Source organism: Thunnus maccoyii, chromosome 18 (genome assembly GCF_910596095.1).
Source record: "Thunnus maccoyii chromosome 18, fThuMac1.1, whole genome shotgun sequence".
Classification (NCBI taxonomy): domain Eukaryota; kingdom Metazoa; phylum Chordata; class Actinopteri; order Scombriformes; family Scombridae; genus Thunnus; species Thunnus maccoyii.
In genome coordinates, this window is record NC_056550.1 from 19,305,731 (window position 1) to 19,331,534 (window position 25,804).

Below are 25,804 nucleotides of genomic sequence, written 5' to 3' on the forward strand. Positions count from 1 at the left end.
TTTCTCCCTCTCCATCACTACCGTCGTGCGGAATTCCTAGATCCTGACTCCTGCATCATTAAAGAAATCTATTCATAGCTGCGACATTTAGGTAGTCGGAACGGCTGTGATACAAACAAGCTGTGCTATCTAAAATGGAAGGATAAAGACTTTATCCATCGCTGAGGATGACTGCAGGCTGGAGCGCAGCCTTGCATGGCGCATCACTCAGTGTGAGACTGCTAATTGCCACTATCGATCGTTAATCTTATCATAATAATATAGCAATGCATATTGGATAAAAACGTAGGACACTAATCCCAAAGCTCCACTATGTTCTGGCATGTTGGCATAGCCATGGAGCTCTATTTAAAACAAACTGCACTAGACATATATCAGTAAGAAAGATGTGAAATGAATCTGTGTATGGCTAAATCACATGTGTGCATGTATTGCAGTGCATAACAAATAAAATACAAATGGACTGAGATACAATGTAGGCATGCAGGTATAACATCCCCTTTACAAATATAAGAGAAATAGAGACATACGTACAGTAACCATTCTTGACGTACAATGAAAGAAATCTAGGTCCTTCTTTGCACTGGTCTTGAAGCTGAAGTCTGAGGCTCTATATGCTCTTCGGCCTTTAATATATATGGCCCTTCTGTTCTGTCAGGAGTCCAAATTAAAAGAAAAAAAAAGAAAAAAAGGAAAAAAAATACAATCTTCGACAGGGGATCTCAGCCCTTTGAGATTGTAGGTGTCCTCTTTAGGATGAAAATGAGGAGAAAGGGGTTTTCTACTGGATGATGATGAGGGAGAGCGTTCTCTCCGAGTGGCGTGGGCGATGGTTCAGAAAAAAAGAGAAGCAGTGATCCTCAGCAGGGTGTGTCCAGGGGAGGGTGTTCTGGTTCTGCTGTTTTTGTGTGTATAATTCCCTGCTCCTCTCGCAGTCTCCTTCTGTGCCTCTGCTGCAATGTTCTTCTTTTATGCGTCCTCCTGGCTGGCAGAGCGCGCTGCTGATTGGCTAATTGTGCAGGGAGGGTACTACATGGCAGCCATTGCAATGCGCTCCTCTCCCATTATCCCCTTCAGGAGAGATCACCAAGAGCCCCCCCCCCACCCCATCCCCACCCCCCACCCCCACCCCATCCTCCCCTCCCTCTTCCATCCCTGCCCTTCCATCTCTCCACTCCCTCTTTCTTGCTGCCCTTCCTTTCTTCCTGCCCCCCTCTTCACACACACACGCAGAGCGGAGTGAATAGGACTCCACCTGCACTTTCAGAACAGATGGGTGCAGCAGAAGACAGCAGACTTGTCTCTCTCATTCCCCACACTTTGCACTCACTTCTCCCTCAGCACAACCCCTTCCTTTTTCTCTCATTCTCCATTTAGGCCTATTTGAAACCATAGCAAACAACTTCGCTCTTTAGGCCTTTGTCTTTGCGAATAAAAGCAATTTGGAGTATAGAGTCGGCAGACTTTCGGAGTCCACATTCTTAGCTGATAATCATGGCGTTAAAGAAATGGGGGAAAAAGACACAAAATATGCCATAATTGTGTGTGAATAGTGGCTAGAAACAAAGCATTAAATCCAAAATAAGGCTAATGAGTGGATGATTTCTGGACCTCTCATATGCAAGGCAGATGGCTAGCTATAGGGTCAGGTGCAGATATGAGAATAACAAATTAGATACCCTCTGAATTAATTCATGTCTCTTCTGTGTAAAGTTGAAAAAGGTGCAGTTGTGGCTCCGATCAGGGCTGTGTGGTGAATGATGACCCTTTCTTTGCTCTATGGGCAGAAATGTAGCCAGCAGTGATTTTTTTTTTTTTTTGTCTTTACTTTACGACATCCCAGTATCCCCTTCCTGAGGAGTTCTCGTCCCTCTCTGCCCACCTCCTGCTGCTCCCTCCTGTGTCCCTAGCTGTGTGGTGAGTGCTCACTGAGACATGCTGTTTGGGCTCATCTATAATGCATCCCCTGCCCCGGGACATCATGTGTGACAAATGACCTATTTCTGTGCAGACCCCCATAGGGCCTTGACCTGGGGGTGGGGGGGTGGGGGGGTGAGTGTGCATGCGTAAATCAGTGTATGTTTGTTTGTTTATTTGTGTACGAGTGTAAGGTTGCTGTTCATGTGTGGGAGTGAGACGGTGAAGCGGAGATGTGCTTTGTATAGAAATAATGCCTCCTGTGTGGTTTTTTTTTTTGTGTGTTGACGAGTGGACAAGTGGTGCTGATGTGAGGCCTCCTGCAAAAACAGTCGCTCCTTCAGCTGTGCTCTCCCCAGCTGACCTTGAGGAGTCCTCAGATGTCTCTGGCTTTAAGGAGAGATGATGCAAGGGAGGAAATTGTTTGCATTATTGACATTGACCACTTGCCTTCGATGGATCCGTGGATGGATGTTTGTCTATACTCAGATGAAGATATAGCACGGGACATACAAGTCACTATTTTCACTCTGCTGTATTCTCTTATTGTTTCCCCCATGTTACAGTCCCTTCCTTCTCCATCACTCTTGTATACCCGTTTCTTCTTTTCTGTCATTGTCCTGCAGCTCTCTTCCAGTCAGATTCTGAACATGGGCCCTGTCTGATATTTTACATAATTGCCTTACATAAGTAGCAAGCTCGGCTCTGAGCTTGGATGATATTAGTGGAGATGAATATTGCATGAGGAAAGCACTCGTTAAGCGTTAATAAGAGGATAGAGATGGAGCCCCACTGTCAGTCTGTCTTAAACCCGCCCCCACCGTTCTGTCAAGCAGTGACTCAACTCAGCCTGGATGCGCTGGAGCCTTTGAGTCAGTTTGTTAGGGAGGGAGAAAGAATGCGTGTCTATACGTGTGCACGCGCACGTGTGTGTCTCTGCCGGTGTGTATGGACGTCTGAGAAGAGGCGACGAGGTTCGGTCATTAGGTGCTTGTGTTTTTTCCATCTTTGTTGGCTGAATAAAAGCAGCTCTTGTAACACAAAGGCACCCAGGTCCGTCAACTGACTGCAGCCCCACTTACAGTTCACACTTAATGTGAATAAATGGGCTTAATTGTGGCCCCTCATTAGAGCCCTGGTTAGTAGCACAGCAGCTGAATCCTCCATGTGGGTAAGAGGACATTTGAAGCGCCTATTGTACATTACTGAATCAAAGGATCAAGCATTGGTTTTGCTTAAAAGCCTTTTTGTTATTCTACTGATTATTTTCTTATTGTTAAGGGTTCCTCCACTAGTGGTGATTAGGAGTCTTCTTGCAATCGTCCTTTTCTCTTGGCATATTGTGGAATGCTCCTTGGTGCCAGAGGGATGAACTCTAAGCATTTACAAAATTAGTTCACTGATTTTGAAGTTCATCACCCACAGAGGAAATATACCAAGCACTGCTAACTGTACAGTTATTATAGCGAATACAGAAAGAGCTGAGAAATGCATACTCTTGAAATGGCATCTTAAATTATAACTATGCAATTTTATCAGTACAACACTATCATAACAACAAAATGCGATTTGTGTGTGAATTTCTAATTCATTTATTGTATTTGAAATCTGGATAGTAAATATATAATAATACTTAACTTTGTAAACCTTAAAAACCCTTTAGGTCTGAATTCCTTAGCCTAGCCTTTTCTATTTCTCTTCTCTATTATTCTTATAGTATTACGTCAAAAATGAATGCCTGTTGCCATTGCCCTGCGGTAAGGTAGTGGCCTTGTGTGCGAGAGAGAGAGAGACAGACAGCGAGAGGGGGAGAGAGAGGGAGAATGAGAGAGTGACACTATGACAGTGTATCTGGGGGATGGGTAGGATGATTCAGCCTCAGGTCTGGTTAATTCAGTGGTCTCTCCACTAGGCCTGGCTCTTGGCAAATCAGGGTTTTGTGGCAGCAGCAGTGAAGCAGTTATTGCTTTCAGGAAAGGATCCAAAATTAAATTAGCCTCTTTTTAAAAGGACATTTGTTGATAATGGCAACTGGCCTAATTCAACCCTTTATGTATTATTTGGCAGTTTTCTTGTGGTCTCCCTCATGGGTTCACTCTTGCACTTTCTCTCTGTCTCTCTCCCATGTTTTTCTCTATATCTTTCTCTCTCTCTGTCTGTCTGGATGTGTTGTCTCTGGGCTATTATTAGAGTAGACGGGCTGGTGGGAGGAAGTAGACGCTCTTGTCATCTTTTTATTTATGGATTATATTCTGCTTTCCATGTGCCTGTTAAATTCTTTGTATACAGTTATCTGTCTTTTGTTTGTATGTATTTTGTGCAAAACGTTATGTTTAACATTTTGAGGCAATATGGGTGTTCCACACTCATTTTTTGATTAAAGGAGAAAACACATACAGTATACGCACATGCATATAAACACATGTTAATCATAGTGTTATCTGTGCCACCAGTAGATGTTCATGAGTGTGTCCTTAAATGTGCCTCTGGCTGTGGGGTTGGCTGAAGCAGGACTAACCATGTTTTACTTTACCTTTTTAAATATAAAGCCATGGTTATTAATCTTTCATTTTGTCCTGTCTGAGCTGGTATCTAGGGAGAGACCTTAAATACACAAAGCTCTTAGACATTCTCTTTGTTTTTCTCTCACCCCTTTTCATGCCGCTTTCTTTCTGCCTGAACGTAAGTGACAGCCACAAAACGAATAGAAGAGGCGCAAGAATGTCTGTTCCTGTTTAGCTGAGCTGTTTTTAGCTTCATGAACTGTGTAAATGCCCTAACTTTTAATAAACAATAAATAATATAAAACACATTTCCTGCCTCAGCCTTAAATATTCTCATGGCGCTTCCATGTAGAATTTGTTCTGTGTTTACTTGACAGAGAGAAAGTAGATTACCAGATAGACAAGCTGTCCAACTGGAATATGATAATGTTTCCCAGAAAGACAAGCTGGTGTAGCCATTGCAATCTATTTCCTCTCCCTCCATCTTCCTTATTCCTTCTCTCCTCTTTCAATCTCTTGCTCTCACTCCCTATAGTCCAGCTCTCTCCCCCTCATGGCCCTCCCCCGTTTCAGTAATAGGAGACTTGAAATCAATAGCACATTAGTCTGGCCGGAAACTCTTGTGGAATTAAATATGAATGACTGAGATTGCAGCTCTACCTGCTGCTGAGAGAGATGCATGATGGCTCTTGGGAATATGGGGATTTTTTTTTCGTTCCTCCCTCCAGTAAACAGTCAGGCCATTTTGTGCTGTTCTTACAGCTTACCGGATCACTGGGCTACCTTGTTTTGTCAGAGATCAGTGTAGCAGCACTGTGGACTTTGATAGGTATTGTTGGGGTTGTCATTTTGTCTTCGGCACTGAACAGTGACCGGTCCGATAGCATAATTTGATAGAGCAAATGGGATCCGGGACGTCACAAAGCCGCGACAGCTCAGAAGGCAAGAAAAATCAACCGGCCACACCCATCCTCCAAACACAGCAGCAGTACCATTTGAATATGAAAGAGCTCTCTGGTTATTAGCAGATTGCATCTTACTTTTTTTTTCAGTATTTCCTCCAAATACAATATGTGCCTTTTCTTTCAGTAAGCTTTCAGGTTCGCTGCTCTATACATTAATTCTGGAACTTTTTACATGCAAATTTCGTTACTTGGTAGTCTTCCATTTTCATTAACTGGTTCACTGTGTAAAGTGGAATAATTTCTTTTAACATGCTGTTTGGCTTAAAAGCATAATTTGCAAGGTGGTTGGAGAGTGCTGGCTGGTGGGAGGAAGGTAATATGAGACAAAAAGCCACTGCGTATGCTTGTGGGAATTGGTGGAGGCTTGGGCACCAGTAAGCTAATACACATAGATGATATAGAGGTAGATGTGTTTGTGAGCTATATTTCATCCCATCAGAGATGAAACGGTTTGTGACAGATGGAGTGATATTGTTCCCCTTTAGGCCCGTGAGTGCGGCCCCTCCTGCTTTCCCTCCCTGACAGATGTAGGGGGAGGACCACAGTGCACTCTTCTTTCTTTCAATTGATTTGGGTGCTTGAACCCTTAGGGACTGGAAGATGGTGGTTGGATGGGGGTGGTAGTAATGGTGATGGGGGTTTAGTCATTTCCTGCAGCTGAGAACCTGCAAAAAGTCTAAAGTGAGTACTGTAAAGAACTCATAAACACATTATATGCATACATCTGCATATATTTAAACATGAGGCACACTAATAGCAGTGCGCTGTGTGTACTGCACTGAGTGGAGCTGGAAAGGAATATTTCCATAAATCTTGGTTAGTGACTGACAGCATAGCATGCATCCATGCATGTAATGTAGGCAGAGGAGAAAGTGCGGCTGCTCATGCTGGTGGCTAAGACTTATGTGTTTCTTCCCAAGATACATTCAATTCATTCTTTACAGTTTATTCTTGAATAAGCAAAGACCTACAACTCATTTTTCTTCTGTCTGATAAGCTCAATGCATTCTGTCAAGGCCGGTGGAGGGGTAAATACCAAGAGGTTTGTGTAATCTAGAGTAATTCAGTAAATTTTTGAGTGATTCTGCAATGATTACCTTTATCTCCCCCCCACCCACGACTGTAGGATAAACATTAGGAGACTTAACAGCTGTCTTGTAGCAGATGTGTCCTGTTGCTACACCTCACTCTCTGTCCCTGGAGGGGAAAGGTCAAGACAAGGGTGGAGGTTGAGGCAGAGATTCTCCTGAAGATGCTACATGTTGAGGCTTTGAGAGTAACAAACAAATGAGCATCTGCCTGCCCCTTGTATATGACACCGCCACCAGGGGATGTAGATTAGAATTAGCATTATTGATCATAGTAATCAGTCTGGTGTAATTCCTCCATCCTTTTTTTAAGAGCAGCTGAGCAAGCAAAATGATCTATGTACTCATTTTTGTACTATTAAAATTTTATATCATGCAAACTTCCTCAGAAAATCATCATCCTCAATCTTTCTTTCTTATTGCATGTGTATTTTTTCTCCCCATAATTGTTTTTCCTTTCAATTTAAAAAATCGATTGTGTGTTCTTCCTTTTTAGGCATTAATGTTGTTAAAGTTTTTACTGCTGGTAGAGTAATCCTGGAAGCAGACACCCAGTAAAAAGTGGTTAATGATTTTAATAGGACTCCCTGGTGGAGTGGGATATAGAGGGGATGTGCCCTGGCCACGGGCGCGTGGCGGCGGAGCAGGTGGATGACGGGCAGCTGAGTAGTGGGCTCCAGGGGGAGGGGGGCTTCCATTTTGGAGGACTCTTGGGGTTGAGAGAAACCCTGAAAAAAGGCAACCCCATCTGGAACTGAGGTGGGGGCTCTGGTGTGAAAGAGATCTAGTGGGTGGTGTCTGACACTCTCTCTTTTGTTCTTTGGTAACACAGCAGTGATGGTGGTGGTGATGGGGGCTCTTGCTGCCGTGGGGGCTGGGCACTCAAACAATAGTGCCGATCTAGGAATTGAAAGCCTTCCATGAACAGAAAGGCAAGGAAGCAGGCAGGGAAGGTGCGGACAGAAGGATAAAGCAGGCATGGGTTCAGCCCTCTTATAGTAGGTGGGGTTTCCAACTATGCAAGGACGCTGCAATGTCACACAAACACAGTATATCCACCAAAGTAGTAATTTTATATTGAAATGTTTATGGTAAAGATTCAGAAATGTTTTTCATATGTGAGGATTGTACATATGAATGCTGGGAGAAGAACATTTTTTTATTTTATTAATAAATAAATCAATTATGGTAAGCACCATTGTGCAATAAATTTGAATTTGCTGAGTCTCAGAGCAGCAGTGAAAGAAAGATGAGTTTAGGCATTGTGGTGGAAGCGTGCCTGTATAGAGGAGAGATGGAGAATGTGAGCTTCATTTATTTTCATTAGCAGCGTCTATGGGCCAGAGTCATGCCTGCTGCGAGCTCTGACTGCTGCTCCATGCATAAACATACATCCGCGAGACGTCTGTCCTTGCTCGGCTACAGCCAAGCCTCTGTCATGCAAGGTTAATTTTACCTTCGTCTCCCCCCTCTCTTCATTTTTCACATCTCTCCTATACAATTCATGCCGTTCATCAGCCGTCTCACAGAGGACAGCCAGAGTACCTGCAGCAGCTCTCCAGGGTGCTGAATAGGACGACAGTGGGGTAGAAGGAGAGAGCGGTTGGGGGGGAGGGCTGCAGCAGCGAGCATGGCTATATTAATTCTTCATAGTAGGCATGGGGGTATGGAGTGATTGCAGGCAGAGAGGAGGGAGATGTAGACCTGCCATCACAATAAACTGACAAGTCCTCCATTAGTGGGAAGAGTCATTGATAACTTCATTCCTCATTTGCTCAAGCAGGACAGAGAGAGGCCCTGTGAAATCCACAGTTTCTGACACACTTGTTTTATCCACCTTAAAGAATCTGTAGCATCCTTTAATAGCTGCTTTTTTGAGAACTGTAAAATATTTTTGCTTTTTTTTAATTAATTGGCTCACTAACCTGACTCTCAGTCATTGTTAGATAGCAGTGCAGTAAACAAAGATGTAGCTATATCACATCTCCTTGTAGAGGTCAAATTTGAGGACTGAATCTTAAACAATCACCGATGAGGCAAGGCTTTCTTTCTTCTCTAATTATGGTAAACACCCCCACCCTCTGGTGTAGTCTCGGTATAGCACGCTTTGTTGGTTTGCGGAGAAATTATATAGAGCAAGCAGCCCTCTAGATGATGCTGTTGAGCATTTTTTCCCCCTAATAAGATTAAACTTTGCATCAACAATAGGACCTTCCTTCAAAGAAATATTAAATTATGTTCCACTCTAAAGTGACATTTAATGCTATTTGGTTTAATGTGTAAGTACTGCTGTGTTTCTAAATCAGGGCATTGTTTTGGAGTAAAGTCGTGCTTGAAACTTCTTTGGCTTGCTTCCTAAATTTTATACAGAAATGAAACCAGTGAAACCTTAAACTGTGGTGGATATGCGCCATTATCAGGTCGCTCCAAAACCGGTCAGGTGAGATTTCTGCATGAACAGATGGTGGATATAGACACCTAGCACAAACTGGTCAACCTTGCTGGGAAAAATAACAAGACCGGAAGTTGAAAAAGGTGCTTTCCAAGGTGATGTGAAATTGAAATGCGTCAGTATCCTTATTGGAAATGACTGCAGCTCTCTTAAAAGAAAGACACTGTGGACGAGAAGCTACAAAACTAGTGTTGGATAGCTGCGTGTGTTTGCAAAAAAGATATGTGAGAAAAGAAACTGGGGTTTTATTTGGACGTTTTACCGGATTTGGAGCATCCATTGCGGGTGACTTGACGCTAACAGCCACGGTTCAGCTCCCTGCCGCCAGGAGGAGGAACAAGGAGGGAGGGAGGGAGGGATCCCTGCCCGCCGGTCCCAGCGTGGAGAAGGAAGCTCCTCATCTCAACACAGGACGAGACAGAGCCAAAAACACAGCGGGAGGGGAGCAGTTTTTTTTACAGTTTGACTTCGAAGAGTTTCTTTACATGGGGACGAATAATGACATCTACAGCGAGCGAAAGGAGGGCGTTTGCTCATAAAATCAACCGGTGAGAAGTTGTTGTTTAACGGCTAGAATAGTGCGTGAGAGTGACCTGCCGGACAGACGGCACAGATAGCCTGTATGCTAGGGTTTGTAAGGTTTCGCTTACCATAAACCGGTTAGTATAATCACAACTGCACCGTATTGCAACAAAATAAAGATATATCTAAGTAGTTTGCGGTCTTATTGACGGTCTCTGACACTTTGAAGAGTTTAGAAACCTGTTTTCTATATATTGTAGCATCGTGAGAGCATTGTCAACAATGACTGAGCTACTTGAGTGTCAAGCTAGTTAATCTACTGTGGTAATATGTCATTTGCTAAGTAGTATTTAAACGTGTTAAGCTAATACCGATCGAAATGATTGAAACCATCGAAATGGTGACATTAAGATGTTTTGTTCTTTTATGTTGTGAACGCCTAGCAACATTATTACCTGTTTCCACATGTTGTGAACTGGTTCTCCTTCTCTGTATAAAGTAAGGTATTAACTATAAATCAGGTAGTTCTCGTTACTCTGAGTAAACACTGGTCAGATTCCAGGTGAAGTCATTACAGCACTTCATATATCTGTCATCTGGCTCATTGAATAACATGCTTTGATAACACTGGTGTGTGTTTATGTGTGTGTGTGTGAAAATATTTGCAGCTAAGTGACCGTGACCCTATTTTCTGCAGTAGACCTTCTTGTAAAAAGGACTTAATCTTGTTTTTTGATTCAGGGTTTTACCTGTTGCTTTACACTGCAGCAAATCACCTTATCTTCAAGCCTAATTGTATTGTCTGTTTCAAGACACAGCTTAGCCTTGCAACACCAGATCACTCCTCCAGGAGCCTGTGAGAAAACAAACAGGATGACAGATTCTTATCATCGACCTGCAAGTGGATATTTTCTCACCTCAGAGAAAACTTTGCTGAAATCATCACATGGTTGACTTTTAATAGGGTCTTGTACTATTGGTGGCTTTCCACTTTGTTAATATGCCCGCTAATCATCAGTAACATAAGCAGAAGAGGTATTGGCTTCATTGAACTGTCTCCCACTGCATTCTCCAAGTCTTGTCTGTCCTCTCCTTAGTGGGAACCCAGACCATTGTTTAGTGCCGGATGCAGGAAAGGGTGGGAAGGGGTGTTCTGGCTATTGCTCTTGCAGCCGTTAGCTTTCCTTTTTCCTGTTTTAAATGGAGGTGCACAGAACTGCAGAAACTGTTTCCACGTCTTTTGAGGATATAGGGTTGGCTCATAAAAGTTAAACATGCAAAAAAGGCTGATTTCCAAGAAGGTCATGTCATCATCAGGAAGGTAAAACGCATAGCTACATCTTGGAGAAGGGAGTAGAGGTCTTGTTCTCTGCCTTGTTTATTGATGGAATGACAGTATGAACCATTGCTATGTAATCATGAGGGCCGAGGTTTGGGAAACGTTGAAGCCTTTGCAGCTGTGTATATGAAAGAAACAGACATTTTGTGGTTGTAGAGGAGCAGCTGCTTGCTTTCTCTGTCAGAGGATTGTTTTTTTTTTTTTTTTTTTCTGGCTTTGTCTCTCTTTAAGCCTCACATTTGCCGTTAGTCCATAAAGGCCAGGGACAGAGCTCTGGCTCCGTGCCCGCTCCCTGGAGCCCACTCGCCACCTCTTTGTGAGATCTGCTTGAGTCTCCATTCAGAACAGCTGCTGGCCTTCAGCATTGCTACTAGCATCAGTAGCTGAAAACTCTGTGATGGGAAGAGGGCTTGCAGATAATGTAGGACATGTCTCTGAAACTTTGAATTGAAACATGCAGTGCAGATGGTAGCACAGTTTTAGATGCGGAATCTGGTACATTTAAATGGGCATCACTCTGATTGAAGAAATGAAAAAGAGTTTTTCTTGTATTATGATGATGAAGCAATTAGGCTTAGTCTCTTTTGTAGGGATTTTAGCTCTGGGATCTATACTTTGGTGGAGCATTCAAACATTTCCTTGATAATTTTAGTTTTGTGGATCAACACAAATCAAAACAGCTACTTTATATGTTCTCTATCTTGAATATCATCCATCTTGTCCATTAAAATGATTGTTATAATTACTTTTCATATAATTGTCACGTCTAGGACTAATTTAGCAATCGTCTGTTCATATGTTTAACTGACCTTTTGTATTTTTCTCTTACTCAGGACTGTTGCTGCAGAGGTCAGGAAACAAGTGTCCAGAGACTATGGCTCTCCTCAGCTGTCCAAGAAAAGAGGAGGCATACACCACCCTGTGAGTCACCCTGTGTGTCACCCTGTGTTTAACTCGCTGGAGTTTCAAGCCAGCAGGTTTTGAGGCTTACTAATTAGCGAGGTCAGAGGTTGTTGGGTGTAACTTGCATTTAAGTTTAATTGCAGGGAATGACTCATGAATTAGTACAGACACTAAGTGTGAAATGAGGTGGTTTTAAACATATACAGTACCTGCTTTCGTTCACCTACATTGTTTGACAGCAAGGCAAAGGTTCTGCATGGATGCTCTCCCAAAACAGTAAGAGTAAGGGTAGTTATGTAAGATGCTGTGTTATGGGAAATATCTTTTTGTCAGGGTACAAGGACAACGGCAAAGTTTTTAATTAATACAGATACTCTCTGAACTGTGATCCAGAAACCCCAAAGAAACCAGACATGGTTTATTCATTGAAGTTTAGATGTGCTCCATAAGGACAAAGGAGATTAACTAAATTAGGTTTTAGGTTAATATTGATGAGATAATTTGATAAACCATATTTTATATAAATGTTTGGGGTAGGGGTTGTATTAGATGTTGGTTTAGCTGTACAAATGCTGAAAAAGGCAGTTTGAAATGTTGAAATAAATGTGTCAGAGTTATGAGTGTCCAGCTTTCCTTTCCTTTTCTTTCTTTTTTTTTTTTTTGGCTGTAAGGCAATCAAAGGAAAGTAAGCGTTTCTTCAAAAACTGAGAACTGAAAACGACATGTTATGCTGAACACACCACTGAAGGACAACATTAATCCTATTCTTTTGTATCTTGTCAACAAATTTACAGAACATTTTTGTCAAGTGATCACATTTTGTGGCACTATGAGTTATAAGTGTCTGACCTTTTAATAACTTAACAGAAACGAATCATTTTCTGTGATGCATATGTATATTCACATGGTTGTAAAATAAGTAGTAGTAGTGTTGACATAACTACATCTCTGTTTTATTAACATCCATGTTCTGTATTTTTGATCAGTTTATCAATATCAGAAGTCCTATATTGGTCTATCCTACAGGCTTCCTGTCAACTCTCTCTTCTGCACCTTGCGAGTCCTGTTGATCCTACTGATCAGATTAAGATCTGTCATTATGGCCATGTCAGAGTTGCTACATAATGATCTAATGTTGATTGACAGTTGCCTCTGACGGAAGTAGTTGAGCCAGTGGACTTTGAGGAGTATGTGAGCAGTCATGCTCCTGGGGTGGAGCCCGGCCTCCTCAGACAGCTCATAGAGTTTCCCCAGGATGACCTGGAGCTCCTCCAGCTGGACAAAGAGTGTACTACACTGGAGCCCCCACTGCCCGAGGAGGAGGAGTAAGTCCAGCTGCTAATGGCCAACACAACCCTCATACTGTAAAACACATATCTCACTATGCTCTTGACAGTACCACACACACAGAGGATTAATATTACTGTAATAGAGGACAAACTTCACCACAGAGAAGAACAAAGCCTTTCTTTCTGTGACACTGAATGAACATAAATATTAAAGGCATGCTTTGCTCAATTATTAATGTGTTTTCCTATGTAGTGCACTGGATCCCAGAGTGAGAGATGCCTTGGCAGTCTACACAGATGACTGGCTTGTCATTCAAAGAAAGTAAGTGGTGTCAGTTGTGGTACCAGTTGAATTAACCTACAGTACATGTTTCATCTATTTTTTTAATAGCGTGCACCTCTTTTCCCTGTTCAATGTTCATGTGATTGACATTTACATTATTACTGGGGTAACTTGTTCTTTTTTTTCTGTAGGTATCAGCGCTACAGCACCACATACACCCCTCAGAACTCTGAGCGACAGAGAGAGAGGCAGCGAGGGCTGGTCAAACAGACCTTTGAACTGGACGAGGCTGCTGCCGCCGAGCGCCAGGATGATCAGGTAGCTCGTGATGGTTGAAAGGGCTCGTTATCTTACAACACCGAATGACCATTCAGTCATTTTAGGTTAATTAAACAGATTTTATTGATCTACTGTACATGCAGTGTTGCCAGGAATAGAAAGGTTAGAGGTATTATCGTGCTTCTGAAACTCCCATCATTTAATACCTGGACATAGAGGTGGAGAGCATAGCCAGCCAACAAGGCGTATGCTTCATTATAATGGGAAGGCAGTATGAGTTGTATTCTGCATGGTGAGTTGATCATATAGAGAATGTGTAATGGATAATGGACATACCTTCCCACTATCCATTACTCATTCTCCATATGAATCATATCAAATGGATAACGGTAATAAGGTAATGGGATCTGCAGCATATTGTTCTCCTTAACATACAAAAACATCTGCACTGCACACCCAAAGATGACATATTTGCCTGGAAGAAAAAAAAACCCACATGATCTCACCTCTCTGTCCCACTGTTGTGTGGTTCAGGATGACGCAAAGCGGCGGTCAGTCTCCCTTGACGAGACCCCGCGGGGTAGCTGGGCCTCCAGTATCTTTGACCTGAAGAACTCCTCCCCAGACGTTCTCCTGCCGTCTGTGCTGGAACGTACAGCTGCAGAGGACATGGACCGCCGCAATACTGAGGCACGCCTGCAGGGCCGCCACAGTGACCTGCTGGGCCTCTACCCTCCCCCCGATGAGGTTTGTATCAGTGGTCCTGCCTATATCTGCCTCTGTTAAATAAAAAAGGTTATATAAATGGAAATAACCTATGACTCTTTCAGATAAATAAGCGTTTTCTGCTTCTAAGAATACACACCCTGTGAAGTCTTTTGGGGAAGTCACACAAGCATTGATGCATTTAGAAGCAACAGTGGTTACTTTGGAACAAGTTAAAGAACAACTTAGTGGTTAGCATTTGCAGCAATAACCACCCTGACTGAAAAAGTAAAGACTGCAAATTTCAGAAACCAAATGTCATCAACACATAATCAAAATAAAAGGAGTTTGACTGTAATGTGATCTCAGAGATCACCATTTTAAAAGTGCCACCAGCAGAACACTGTGGTGGAAATGTTAGTACATGTAATTGCCATTTGTTCAGCCCCGAGAAACATTATTGAATGTTCCCATGAAGTGAATGTCCATTATGTCAGGAAACTCAGCCACTTCCAGGGAACTGTTTGCTTTTCTTTCCTCTATGTTCACCCTTTCTCACCCCATCCTTCTTTCTTTATATCTGTGCTGCGACGTTGCCATGACATCTGTGTAAATGTTGTGCTGGTGTGTGTGTGTGTGTGTGTGTGTTTTGTACATGACTTTTATTTTCTGTGTGGCAGGATGAAGCAGTAGAGAGATGCTCTGCCCCTGAAGTACCTAAGGAACACTGTGGCCAGAGGATCATGGTCAAGTGTTTGTCTCTGAAGTGAGCAACATTTGGAGTATAACAGCTGACCTTTGAACCTTCACTTTCATTATTAGAAAAACCCACGATGCTCTCCATATTTGACAACTTTATTTTGTATGTTTTTTCAGGTTTGAAATAGAAATTGAACCAATATTTGGAACACTTGCCCTGTACGATGTCAAAGAAAAGAAAAAGGTATTAGATCATTTTTTATTTGGTACAATTGCATTACTTCAATGACTTTCATTCTTACGTAATGCTGAGCTCATGCCTGACTAATTGAATTTCCACTGTCTCAAAAGGGTCTAAGTGATCTTGCGGTTTAGATCACTGAGTCAAAACTGAATTAAAATCCCTTGACGTGCATTTCCATTATCATCTTCCCTTCCCCTCCCTTCCATGTTTCCCGCTTATCTCAATCTTCTCTCCAACAGATCTCTGAGAATTTCTACTTTGACCTGAACTCAGATCAGATGAAAGGGCTGCTCAAACCCCACACTCCTCACATAGCCATTTCCACACTGGCCCGGTCTGCCATTTTCTCCATCACATACCCTTCCGCCGATATCTTCTTGGTCATTAAGGTAAAACAGAACAATCTGACTTAATGTTGACAGTCTAAGATTTCCTATTTGCTCATACAGAAGCCCAGAAGCGAATTCTCCCTTTTATTCAGCATTTTAAGTTCTTCTTAAAATTACATTCAATTTGAATGCACTCTGCAAATGATGTTCAAACACTAGTAATTAAATGTGATTTAAAAATGTGCTAACTATGTCTCTCTTTCAGCTTGAGAAAGTCCTTCAGCAAGGAGACATTGGAGAATGCTGTGAACCCTATATGGTCATGAAAGAATCAGATTCTTCTAAGGTAATGGAGATAGACATGGCTTTTAAACTGTTGCAATGCTCATGGCCCGCAGCCAGTATGCACGTGGGACACTTTTACTGTCTAGTCACAAGAATTACTCAATTCTGTCTGGGTGGCTGCAATACTTACATCATTTTTGGCAGGTCCACTCTGTTGGGCACTGCAGATATTTCAAGCCTTTCCGTATATTTTGATTTCTTTTATCGTAAATTGTCCACTCTCGTCCCAACTGCAGCACAAGGAGAAGCTGGAGAAACTGCGTCTGCAGGCAGAGCAGTCTTGCAGTCGTCTTGGCCATTTCCGCATGCCTTTTGCCTGGACGGCCATTCACCTTCTCAACATAGTCAGCAGTGTGGGAGGTCTAGATCGGTCAGACCCTGACTCTGACTCTGGTACTGCTGCCGTGTTCTCATTCTCATACAGTGTCACACATGCACGAACACAGAGAATTCAATTATTAACAGTGACAAAAAGTCTCACGCACAAAAACATCACATACTTAACATATAATATCACATACAACGCACACATGCACATGCCTCTCTTATTTTATATGATTTTATTCTGCCAGAGCGAAAAGGCCATGGAACATGGAATGAGAGAAAGAAAAAGGGCTTTGAGCGAATGAGTGTCGGGGATGACATGTGCAACTTTGCCACTTTCCGTCCGGCAACGCTGACAGTCACCAACTTCTTCAAACAGGTCAGACTCTGTGTCAGCTTGTGACTCATGTAGTAATTAATGTTGGTACAGTTATATTTTCCATGATGTGTGATGTAATATGGGCAAATTACTCATCATTTCACTGGTAAAGCTGGTGAGGCACCAACTGCTAGTAAATAATATGATATGATGGACACCAGGAAGCTATTCATCATAGAGATAGGAATATTTTTAGGAATTTGTGTATTTCCATAGTGACAGCAGTTATCTTATTCTGTAATAAGATTTTTGTAACCTCAGTACAAACTCTGCTTTGCTGTTTGTGTTATAAAGGAGGGGGACAGACTGAGTGACGAGGATCTCTACAAGTTTCTGGCTGATATGCGCAGACCGTCCTCTGTTCTGCGCAGACTGAGACCTGTCACAGGTGAGCTTGACCTGTGCTCACATAGTCAATATATTTACGTGTTTATGGGTGTTTCGTAATTCACAGTTTTTCTCTCCTCTGTTACTTTATTTTGTCCCTCAGCCCAGTTGAAGATCGACATCTCTCCAGCCCCGGACTCACCGCATTACTGTCTGTCACCGGAGCTGCTTCATGTGAAGCCTTACCCTGACCTGCGTGTTCGCCCCACCAAAGAGGTGCTGGAGTTCCCTGCTCGCTACGTATACACACCGCACACCACCTACAGGTGAGTTTTCACATGTCAAACACATACACACACACACACACACACACACACAGTGTAAGTTGACATGTAGAACAAATCTACATTTACTCCTTTACTGCTGCCAAGGCTCATTGTGTTTGTTTGGTTCATTTCTTCATTGTCACACAGTGTAGTTTCAAACAAAGAGGACAACGGCTTCTCAATTTGAGAACCTGTTTAATTTAAACACTTTTTTATTGATATCATTGTTTTGTAAAATACGTAAATACAAAAACAAGCTATTATCTTTAAGTTTGAGTTTTTTTTCTGTATATGTATTTACAAATAACACAAGATACTCATTGGTGTACAGTGTGATGATAAAACAAGATTTTTGATTATTAAAAAAAACTATTTGAATGACTTGTTAAAAACAATGTTTACAAAGTACATCAAAGTCAAGACAAACAAAAGACAGAAACATTTTGCATGAGAAATAAATGAGAGCTGCAACAACAAGAGCATAATTATAAGGGTACTAACAAAAATAGTTTCTGTTGTGGTCACACAGATATATAGCATACACAGCCGATTTGGAGGGGGAGTGCAGTGAAGGTACAGTGCTGAGATGTAGACTTGTCTGATTCAGAGGGTTGTAGACCGGAAGACCTCAGTGGTGAAATTTATAACTGTGACATATTGTCACTCTGGAAGACAGAATTAAAATGGTAAATTTACTGAACGCAAAAAAAAAAAATAGACCACCCACATGTTTTGAACAAGTGACTTACCATCTTCTGCAGTGTGGAGAGCTGTTCGTTATTAGTCTCAATATTCTCCTTTTGGAACTGGGTAAAATGCTGTAAACTTTTCAGAACGTGGGAGTGCTCTGCTGCTCTCTCCTAAAAAACATTAAGAAAGTTCAAGTAAACCTTTTTTTTTTAATTCTTATTGATATATCAGTGCCCAGCATGTGTATACATGAAGCTGCGAAGTGCTTTTGCATCAACTAACAGTAAATATCAGCTGGCTTGTGTGACAGTGAAGTGATAGACCGTAAAATAAAGGTTGTGTTACCTGCAGCTCTTTGATGTTGCTGGGGAACAAGTTGTTGAGATTCATCTCCACCCTCCTCACTTTTGTCGCCAGCTCCACCTCTTCCTGCTCCATGCGGGCCAGCCAGTCTTTAGTCATCGTGGTCTGAGCCTGTTGCTTGGCCATCTGGGCCTGTCAAAAGAACATCTGCCCATATTATCGTCTTTCCCCACCAACGATCCCAGTGCAGCTGGCAGCTGCCCGGCCTACAGTGTGACATGAAGCTTTCTAATGACACTCTCACACTTTTATGTCAGATAAAAGTTAGATTTATCCATATACATCAGCAAAATAAATCAAAGAATCATGTGATTATGGATATTTCAGAGTAAGAAAAATGAGAACAAAATAGTTGCATAGGAGTTTATGTAGACGTACTATTGAATAATTGTGTTGTTTAACATTTTTGCCAATCAGCAGAGAGCTGCTTTGTTATGTCTGTTCAGCTGTTTTTCCCCCTTTGAGCAGATAAACACAGAAGCTCAGTCTGATGAGGATGTTAGATGCTTGACATACTGCCTCTATCTCTTTCTGTTCCAGCATGTTGTGCTGCTTGACCTGCAGCGTGATTTGAATCCTCTATGGTTATCTCTCTTGTAATAGCATAACCATTCAACGGCACACGCTAAATCTGTTGTTTACATATTTCTGTATTTTCTTACCTGTAGCAACTGTATCACTTGTTTTATCTGTTTTTCCACCTCAGCAGCCTCCTCAGTCTGCTTCCCCAGCTGTTGGAGAGCACCCTCATGGGTCTTCAAAGTCTGACTGATCTTAGCTATCTTTGCCTCAGTGGTTTCATAAGCGTAGTTAAGAGACTCGCTGAACTGAATGACGCCAAACATGAGCACATTCATGTCATCCTGTGGAGAAGTCTTGTCTTCCATCTTACTGGTCCTCCTGACCGGGCCTGCATGGACTGCTCTGAAACCCCCGGCCACACAAAGCAGGCACAGGCCCCAGATCATCTTGATAATATCAGCCGCTGCAGTCTAGTCTTCTGCTTCACTCAGTTGATAAACAGCCTGTGATTTCTTCTCCAGCAATTCAGTTAATTTTAGGAGAATGCTTGTCTAGTTTAAAATTAAAGCTGTCTTTTCTCAAAAATGGCAAAGGATTGCTATAAAACATGTATTTGTCTATCACTGCGCTGCAGATGTTTGCATCCCACAGTATGATGAATGTGGAGGGTGGTTGGTCAGCCTTATATTGGATGTGTACATGCAATACCATGGTAAAACATTAGCTCAGCTGTGGTTCGATCAAAGGTCTTGTCCGTGGCCTTAGTCTCAGTGACCTTGCCTTGAAGTTTAACCCCTGAGATACAAATTTGGTCATTTAGGTCACAAACACATTTGACATACATAACAATGTATGCAGCTCTCTTGTGTTTGATAAAGAAAATGTATGTTTTCCAACGAGCAGTATCAGAAGCTGCGTAATAAATGTCACGTATTATTTAAAACATATGTGATCGTGCGGTGAGTCGTTACCTCTCGACAAGTGGATAAAATCAGCTGTTTCAAAATATGAACAAAAGTTACCTCCAATGTTTGGCTTGGATCGGAGCTAAGGTGAGGTTCACCAAGCAAATTCCAGTGCTGGGTCACGCTCTTTCCATGTGAGCACACAAAACTCATGACCGTTCTCTTTTCTGAGTATCAGAATATTTTATGTTTTTGTTCATTGCCAAAAATGATTTTGTCTCCGTTCAGAAAGATGTTTGATATTGTTGACAAGTATTGACAACCTAACAAGCTGAAAATGGTGCCAGATGGCCTCCCTACTACTAATATGTAGTGTTATGACTGGTCATTTAAATACAATTTACAACCAAATAATGTTTGAAAGCTCCTCTCTGTTATGTGAAATGAATGCCAAAATAGTCGATTCACTTGTCGCTAAGTCCTTAATGTCTGTGTGTGTGTGTTTTTTTTTTTTTAAATTCTGTCCTTGTCATCTTTCCTGCTCTCTCACTCTTTGTCTCGCATCATTTTGCCTCCAAGGAACCTGCTCTATGTTTACCCACAAAGCCTGAACTTCAGCAGTCGTCAGGGCTCTGTCAGGAACATTGCTGTGAAGGTTCAGTTCATGGCAGGAGAGGACCCCAGTCAAGCTTTGCCGGTGAGTCACAGCCAACCATAATCAAGTGACTGTGGTGTTTTCTGGAAAATGTAATTCTAGTCACAAAGAACAGCTTGAGGCAGTGAAATACTATATATCTTCTCGAAAGAGTGAACTTCTCCAAAGAGGCATATTTTTTTTGAGCAGCAGAGTTAGATAAGGGTAAGTCTAGTAACATTTGTTTTATAACTTTAGTTTTGTTTACTGTGCATCAACAATTTGAAAATTCACGATTCTGTGCAGAACTTGCTTTAAGTGATACTCCACCCAAAATCTTATTTGAGTATCAAACACTCAGCTGCTGTAGACTTGGAAGGTTGCTGGTAAAAATTTGTAGTTTTCTCCATGGCGATAAATCAGGGTGGAGAAACTGTCAAAACGTCCATAGAAACCTCTCAAACCACCCCTCCAACATAATCCAGCTCTCATTTGTCAACCACATCCTCAGAGTATTTTTCAAATACAACTTAATACACTGCTTGGGTGTTGTGGTCTTCTCACAGTCACTTACATGAAACGGTCAGCATTAGCTCTGCTATGCTACACTTTTGAGCTACTTATCAACTCTGTGATTAATACCGGTTTAGGTGGTGTATCCCAGTCTGCTAGTCAGCTTAACACAGTAGTTTTGAAACCATGTCAGACTAATTTGAATTCTCAATCTAGCTAAAAGCAAAGAAAAGTGCAGTGCACTGTTTTCCTTTTGTAGGAGAAGATTGAAAGTGTTGTGAAGTCAGCTTGGCCGGATAGCCACATTAGTCATCTTTCTCCTCAGTATGATTGGGCAGACATTTATTACATAATTAATGTCCTTGCTTAGCCGCACCTAACTGCAAACCAGTAACAAGGGTAGAGAGAGAGACGTTCTAAAGAATTACATAGCTATGTCAAAGGCTGTGTTCTCATACTTTTTAGGTGTTTACTATATGCACATTAGATACCAAATTATATAATTAAGAGCTAATCATGGATTTGCCTTTCCAGGGGCTTTAAGCCTAAAGGTAGCAGGTGTTTGATGGAGTAATGCTTTACATTTATTAACCCATTTAAACTGCCCTTATATTACCTGTACAAATAACATAAGTAGAAAAAACACAGAAATGGGCTCATAGATATTTCCTGTTTTGCTTCCTAGAAGATTTTAATTTGATAAGAGGATCAATAATTGCAAACTTTTAAATTTCTGTGGTTTGATAATTGTTGTCTTGCCAAAAAGTCTCAAGTCATAAAATAAAAAGTGTCGTTCAAAAGTGCTCGACACAGAGTGAAGTGCTGTACATAGATAAATATACTGACGGGGAGATTCTTTCAATGATTGACAACACTGCAGTGATGATGATTCTGTGGAAAGATTACCTTCTGTTGTTCATGGAAAACTATGTTTATACTCATTGGTCATTTTGACCAGGTCATCTTTGGGAAGTCTAGTTGTGCTGAGTTCATGAAGGAGGCAGTCACGCCTGTCATCTACCATAACAAGTAAGACTCAATCCTCTGCACCCCCTCATTGTTGATCCTCCACTAAAACCTATCCAACTTTTCTTCTTTCAGAGTGTCATCCTTAAACACTGTGTTTAACTCCTGCCCTTTAGGTCCCCTGAGTTCTACGAGGAGATGAAGATGAAGATTCCTGCCAATCTGACAGATAACCACCATCTGCTGTTTACCTTTTACCACATCAGCTGCCAGCCCAAACAAAACACTCCTCTGGAGACCCCTGTGGGCTACACCGTGAGTACACGCCTTCAGCTGGCCCAGATTGAATACTTCCACCCACACACCAACTTGTTTGAGAGCTCTTTCTGTTGTCTTGCCATCGGTAAGAAATCGTGTGTTTCTGCTTGCAGTGGATCCCTCTGATGCAGCACGGCCGACTACGCACCGGCTCCTTCAGTTTGCCTGTCTCTGTGGAAAAGCCTCCACCCAGCTACTCTGTACTCACCCCTGACGTGAGTGTGTTTAAAGAGAATGTGTGAATATCATGACTGCCATCGCCTACCTCTTTGTGATGTGACTGAATGTTAAATGAGTCGGATGTCACTGTGGCAGGTTCAGCTCCCAGGCATGAAGTGGGTGGATAATCACAAAGGAGTGTTCAATGTCGAGGTGACAGCGACCTCCTCAGTTCACACACAGGTACACAAATATGCTTTTTATACTAAGATTTCTTGTTTTTCTTGTTTTTTTTTCTCTCTATCTTTAAAAGCCCTATTAAAATTAGGTTAGTGTTACTGGAAGACATCCATCGTTTTCATCTAATGTGAACGCAAATTCATATTATCGACAAATTAGATACGGACAACCCAGAGGTATTTTTATCTACACCATCACTGTGTACTAGTTTATGACATTTCTGTAGCCCTACACGTAATGTGAGAAGTGTGTGTGTGTAATTTAATGACACTTAACATTTGGAAAATCACAGAAATGCTTGATTCTGTCTTAAAAATCTCTGGAATTTCGAGCATATTGATAATTCTTATTACAGGATCGCTGCTAAATTAAAATTCACCCAGTTCAAGTGGTATTCATTATGGTTGTACTTCTAGGATCCCCACCTGGATAAGTTCTTCACTTTAGTGTATGTTCTGGAGGAGTACTCCTTCCCCTTCCGCCTGAAGGATGTCATCATCACTGAGGCAAACATGGAGGGAGAGCTGAAGGCCAGCATGGCTGCACTGAGAGGGGCGCTGCTGGATACCTGTGTCAGGTTTCTGCATCAACTGCTCAACAAACTTATCCAGCTCATCGTCTACCCACCGGTCATTGCGGGTCAAATCGGTGAGCAAGCTCTGTAGGACAGCTGTTTTACATCAATTCTGGTTCTGTAGATTTAAAGAGCACTTCTGGGAACAAGGCTAAAATGCTAATTAGAGTAGATAATTTGATGATGGTTATTCATTATAATTCTTGATGATTTGAACAACAAAACTTTTCTATGTACTGTATGCATCTTACATCAAAATCAAAAACTGTTTTGGTATGGCCAAGCATTACAATTCATTCCTGAAGCTTAAATCATTCCATGTAAAAATTTCTGTCCACAATCCTGCATTTATTATTCATTTATCATTTATCGTTTACAGAGCTGCTTGAAAGTTTGTGGACCCTTTAGAATTTTCTGAATTTCTGCATAAATATGGCCCAAAACATAATCAGATATTCACATATTTTTAGTCCTAAAACTAGATAAAGATGAACCCAATTAAACAAATGAGACAAAAAAAATAACTTTTAATTTATTTATTGAGGCAAAAGTATGTGAACCCTTGCTTTCAGTAACTGGTGTGACCGTCTTTTGCAGCTATAACTTCAACCAAACGTTTCTAATAACTGTTTATCAGCCCTGCACATCAGCTTGGAGGAATTTTAGCCCAATCCTCTGTACAGAACAGTCTCAACTCAGGGATGTTGGTGGGCTTCTTTGCATTCCTTCCACAGCATTTCTATAGGTTTAAGGTCAGGACTTTGACTCAGCCATTCCAAAACATTAACTGTCTTCTGCTCTAACCGTTCTTTGATAGAACAACTTGTGTGTTCAGGGTTGTTGTCTTACTGCATGACCCACTTTCTGCTGAGCTTCAGTTCACAGACAGATACCTTGACATTTTCCTGTAGAATGTGCTGGTACAACTCAGAAATCATAGCTCCTTCAATGATTGCAAGCTGTCCTGGTTTAGAGGCAGCAAAGCAGCCCAAAACCATTATACTACCACCACCATGTTTCACAGATGGGTTAAGATTCTTATACTGGAATGCAGTGTTTGCTCATCGCCAAACATAATGCTTCTCATTCAAGCCAAAAAGTTCGATTTTTGGTCTCATCCATCCACAGAACATGTTTCCAATCATCTTCTGGCTTATCCACGTGGTCTTGAGCGAACCGTAGACAGCAGCAATGTTCTTTTTGGAGAGAAGCAGCTTTTTCCTTGCAACTCTGCCATGCACACCCTGGTACACCTTGGACTCCACCACACCGACTGGTGGAGTCCAAACTATTTAGAAATAGCTTTGTAACCCTTTCCAGCTTGGTGAGCATCAACAACTCTTCTTCTAAGGTCCTCAGAAATCTCCTTTATTTGAGCTATGACACACTTCCACAAACCTGAGTTGTGAAGCTCAGACTTTGACAGTGAAGACCCAGATTTCTCCTCTTTATATAAATTAATAAACAAGTGTAAGGTTTTGGTCTCATTTGTTTAACTGATGTCTCTTTATCTAGTTTTAGGACTTGAATGGAAATCTGATCACATTTTAGGTCATATTTATGCAGAAATAGAGCAAATTCTAAAAGGCTCACAAACTTTCAAGCAGCACTGTAGATATAGTTTCAACTTCTGCCTCACATCGCTCTCATTCCTAATTCATCTACAGTGAACCTAGGCCGAGCTGCCTTTGAGGCTATGGCTTTATTGGTCAACCAGATCCACAAGAACCTGGAGGGCATCCAGGACCAGCACGGTCGGAACAATTTGTTGGCATCCTACATCCATTACTGCTTCCGCCTGCCCACTGCTGAACCAGCAGTGCCCCCGCCAGGTGAGTTACTAGGCTGAACTGTACAACTTGCATCTGAGAAGCAGAAAGAGAGCCTTTCACCGGACCACTGGGAGTCATTTTATTGGACACATGGCTGTTGATTTGCTACTTCCACCCAAATAACACGTCTGTTCCCTCCATCTCCGTGAGTAGCAGGCACCCAGTCCTATGAGATGCCTATGCAGTACGCCACCTTATCAAGAGCAACAGCCCGCCCAAGCAGCCTGCACCTTTCTCGCTCCAAGAGCATCAGCAACTCAAACCCCGACCTGGCCAGCACACCAGTTTCCCCTGATGAAGAGGTGCAAAGGATTATAGGGAGCAAGGTGAGTTGTACCTGTCTTTGTATATCTTTTATATTTATCAGAGCTATACAACTATTGCTATATAGTTAGTGTGTGTGCAAGTTCTGGAAACACTTTTAAGTTCTGTCAAATGTTTTGAAAGCATTATAAATTTAGTTTTAAAATTCCTGAAATTATGCCATTTCTCGTTCTTCTAATGTTTTATGAGAGGTCTGCACCAGCGTACTGGCTCCAACTTGTGTTCCCATATGCATAGATTATTGAATTTTCACATTTATTCTATTTGCAAAATGGCTCATATTTTATTATGTCTGCCATGAAAAGGGTCATGTTAAATAATGAATCACCATGTTGTCATAACTTATTTGTTTCCCTAGATATAAAAAGAAACGGCAGCAAAAAATGATTACGTCTGTCTTTTTATGTTTTTTTATGCTCCCCCCGGTGCCATATTCCCATATTATTTTTGTTGTAATGATAATGTCACCCTGCTATATTGAACCCTTCTCAGCAGATTCAGTAAGCTGAGTTGACTGAGAACTCTGTGCCAACAGTTAATGATGC

General features: G+C 41.8%; 2 protein-coding genes across 7 annotated transcripts in view; one reads left to right on the forward strand and one right to left on the reverse strand.

Moving 5' to 3' along the window:
* Positions 1-8,924: 8,924 nt before the first annotated feature.
* The window catches only part of LOC121883573 (dedicator of cytokinesis protein 7-like), a 28,865-nt gene continuing 11,985 nt past the window's right edge, over positions 8,925-25,804 (forward strand). For 2 of the 4 annotated variants that reach the window (XM_042391887.1, XM_042391888.1), the window contains exons 1-22: positions 8,961-9,474; positions 11,621-11,708; positions 12,837-13,015; positions 13,233-13,301; positions 13,454-13,580; positions 14,076-14,288; positions 14,927-15,012; positions 15,123-15,189; positions 15,429-15,578; positions 15,784-15,864; positions 16,100-16,256; positions 16,436-16,566; positions 16,861-16,954; positions 17,057-17,219; positions 20,279-20,396; positions 21,805-21,875; positions 21,989-22,127; positions 22,244-22,345; positions 22,446-22,532; positions 22,946-23,177; positions 24,771-24,935; positions 25,089-25,261. In XM_042391887.1, coding sequence (XP_042247821.1) covers positions 9,425-9,474; positions 11,621-11,708; positions 12,837-13,015; positions 13,233-13,301; positions 13,454-13,580; positions 14,076-14,288; positions 14,927-15,012; positions 15,123-15,189; positions 15,429-15,578; positions 15,784-15,864; positions 16,100-16,256; positions 16,436-16,566; positions 16,861-16,954; positions 17,057-17,219; positions 20,279-20,396; positions 21,805-21,875; positions 21,989-22,127; positions 22,244-22,345; positions 22,446-22,532; positions 22,946-23,177; positions 24,771-24,935; positions 25,089-25,261 — 2,742 coding nt within the window. In that variant the 5' untranslated portion in view covers positions 8,961-9,424. Of the gene's footprint in view, positions 9,475-11,620; positions 11,709-12,836; positions 13,016-13,232; positions 13,302-13,453; positions 13,581-14,075; positions 14,289-14,926; positions 15,013-15,122; positions 15,190-15,428; positions 15,579-15,783; positions 15,865-16,099; positions 16,257-16,435; positions 16,567-16,860; positions 16,955-17,056; positions 17,220-20,278; positions 20,397-21,804; positions 21,876-21,988; positions 22,128-22,243; positions 22,346-22,445; positions 22,533-22,945; positions 23,178-24,770; positions 24,936-25,088; positions 25,262-25,804 lie in introns of all 4 variants that reach the window. The other 2 variants (XM_042391890.1, XM_042391889.1) reach the window with 2 other exon arrangements.
* The window catches only part of angptl8 (angiopoietin like 8), a 46,766-nt gene continuing 38,187 nt past the window's right edge, over positions 17,226-25,804 (reverse strand). Inside the window, exons 1-4 of one of the 3 annotated variants that reach the window (XM_042391900.1) lie at positions 18,935-20,266; positions 18,255-18,404; positions 17,969-18,079; positions 17,226-17,884 (exon numbers count right to left, since the gene is read on the reverse strand). In XM_042391900.1, the coding sequence (XP_042247834.1) occupies positions 17,861-17,884; positions 17,969-18,079; positions 18,255-18,404; positions 18,935-19,240 (591 nt within the window). In that variant the 5' untranslated portion in view covers positions 19,241-20,266 and the 3' untranslated portion in view covers positions 17,226-17,860. Of the gene's footprint in view, positions 17,885-17,905; positions 18,080-18,254; positions 18,405-18,934; positions 20,267-25,804 lie in introns of those variants that run through there. The other 2 variants (XM_042391898.1, XM_042391901.1) reach the window with 2 other exon arrangements.